General features: G+C 31.5%; 1 protein-coding gene across 1 annotated transcript in view; it reads right to left on the minus strand.

The window, feature by feature from the left end:
• Positions 1-1,189: 1,189 nt before the first annotated feature.
• LOC119575076 (zinc finger protein 330 homolog) overlaps positions 1,190-2,500 on the minus strand; it is a 6,784-nt gene continuing 5,473 nt past the window's right edge. The window contains exons 6-7 of the mRNA XM_037922464.1: positions 1,972-2,136; positions 1,190-1,833 (exon numbers count right to left, since the gene is read on the minus strand). Coding sequence (XP_037778392.1) covers positions 1,619-1,833; positions 1,972-2,136 — 380 coding nt within the window. The 3' untranslated portion in view covers positions 1,190-1,618. The remainder of the gene's footprint in view (positions 1,834-1,971; positions 2,137-2,500) is intronic.

Here is a 2,500-nt window from a genome sequence, read left to right on the forward strand (position 1 = left end):
AAGGTGAAGAAATAAAGAATGTTGAGAAATTCCCATACTTGGGTAGTTTGATAACATCAGATGGAAGAAGTGTAATTGAAATAAAGAAAAGAATTGGTATGGCAAAAGAAGTCTTCAACAAGATGAGTGCTGTCTTTAAGAACAGACAGTTGAAGGTAAAAACCAAAGTTAGAGTGTCAGAATGTTACATGTGGTCAGTTTTGCTTTATGGGTGTGATGCTTGGACAGTCAATGAAAATATGAAAGAAAAATTAAAATCAGTAGAAATGTGGTTCCTCAGAAGAATGCTCAGGATTTCATGGACAGAAAGAGTTACTAATGAAGAAGTTTTAAGAAGAGCAGGAGTTAAAAGAACCTTAATGAAAGTTATCAGGAAAAGACAGATGTAATTTTTAGGACACGTAATGAGATGTAAAGGATTGGAAAACTTAGTGTTAACAGGTAAGAGAGAAGGGAAGAGAAGCAGGGGTAGACAAAGGCAGAAGTTCATCACCAGCTTGAACAAAGATCTCAATATGGGCAGAAGTGACTTAGAACTGCTAAAGTTGTCAACAGACAGAACAGGATGGAAAACCATGATCGCCAACACCCTGAAAGGACAAGGCACTTGAAGAAGAAGAAGAATCTATATTACTTCATTACATAACAAATCAAAATTATTGAAGATCAGATCAGAAATTTGTGCCAGAATATGGATTTATCTTTAACAACTTTTGTCTCAATTTAAGTATTGATATATACATAATATGTGTTAACAGTTTTATTAGATTCCTTAATCCAAATTATAAATGTTAACTTTATACAGACTGCAGTATACATTATAAACAAGTTTAGTAGGAAACATTAGAAACAATTATAATAAGTTTTTATAATAATTTATTATTATCCCCTAAATGCCTGTAAACAAATGTAAAAAAAAGGTATATACATTTGATTATTCTCAAAAGATACTCCTGAACATACATGATAATTTAACCCATATTCTACACTCTCTTAAATAAAATTTGTATAACTTAATCTGCGTCTAAAATCAAATGTTTCTGCCACTCCCTTGTCATATAAATGTGAAAAATATACAATCTCTATGCTTTTCAAATCATAAATAAAAACTGACTTTTTCTGCTTGTTTTATGATTATTTCAGTCATGAGTCTTGAGCCAGAAAGGTTGTAAATTGAAAACTGTCAATATAAAGTTCTATCATCATTTAAATTTTATTAATGAAAGTTGAATCTCAAGTAACATTTAGAAATATGAAAAATTATGACATTTACACTAATAGAAAAATACAACTCTAGGACTAACTTCTGAATGAACAGATTTTCAAATCACATATCACAGCAGTCTAGATCTATTACAGTTCATGTATATATTAAGTCATAATGTAAATTATAGTACTACAAAATCATATGTAACATTATCAAAACAAGTTATTTTAGTGTATCCTTCTTTCAAAATGGAAGTGAAAAATATTCCTACACAAATTACTACCTATACGAATAGAATGGGATAATTAAAACAAATAAATACAATGATCAATTTCCTGTAATGTAATATATAAAGGCAAATATCCTTAGATTACCTATTACTCTCAGCTCTGGCCATTCATTCCTTTATTGCTATTTACTTTTTTCTTCTACTTCTTCCTCCGATTCTTCTTCTTCATCATCGTCATCCTCATCATCATCATCATCTTCATCATCGTCATCATCATCATAATCATAGTCATAGCCGCCTTCATCATAAGAATAACCATAGCCGACTGCTCCTTCATCATCCTCATCATCATAATCATCTAAGCCAGTTCTCTGTCTACCATATTTGTGGGTGCGAGCTGTAAGGGAAATGTGCCAAAATGTTAACAATTCTGGATAAGCAATGCATTCATTATCACAATATAAATAAAAATAAAAATCATGACTATATATCAAATCTGGATACCACTGTAAGCCAGAAAGAAACAGGTACTCACTAGACATGCTAAGATCCTTTGTCTCCTCCGTATCAAAGCCACACTTTGGACATGGGAGCTTTTGCCTGTTATCATACTTGAAACCTTTCCTACGCACGTGGTCTTCACAGTAACAGGTCTTGCATCTCAAGCAGGAGTATTGGCCATGACGATTGCATGACAAACCTAAGAGCAGAAATCTCACTTAATCAAAAACATCTAAAACTTTCCAACTGCTCTCAAGAACCAAACTAATTTACCTATGAATTATGAAAATATATGTCATCTAAAATTGCTGATTAAGTAACATTCTACTCTTTCTTTTTAATTAAGTTAAAGTCATTAAAAACACTTATACTTACTTAATACTTAAAAATACTTAACCTTGCCAAAACAAAATTCTGTACAGAAACCAGAGTTCTGGGCATAAATGTGCATCAGACCTTTCAATTCCTCTTAATGTAATTAATAATACTGTTAGAAAAATCCAACTGGAAATAGTTCACATTACAGTGAGGCTGAGATAGTATAAAAAGGTAAACTTCTAGAA

This window comes from Penaeus monodon, chromosome 7 (genome assembly GCF_015228065.2).
Source record: "Penaeus monodon isolate SGIC_2016 chromosome 7, NSTDA_Pmon_1, whole genome shotgun sequence".
NCBI lineage: Eukaryota > Metazoa > Arthropoda > Malacostraca > Decapoda > Penaeidae > Penaeus > Penaeus monodon.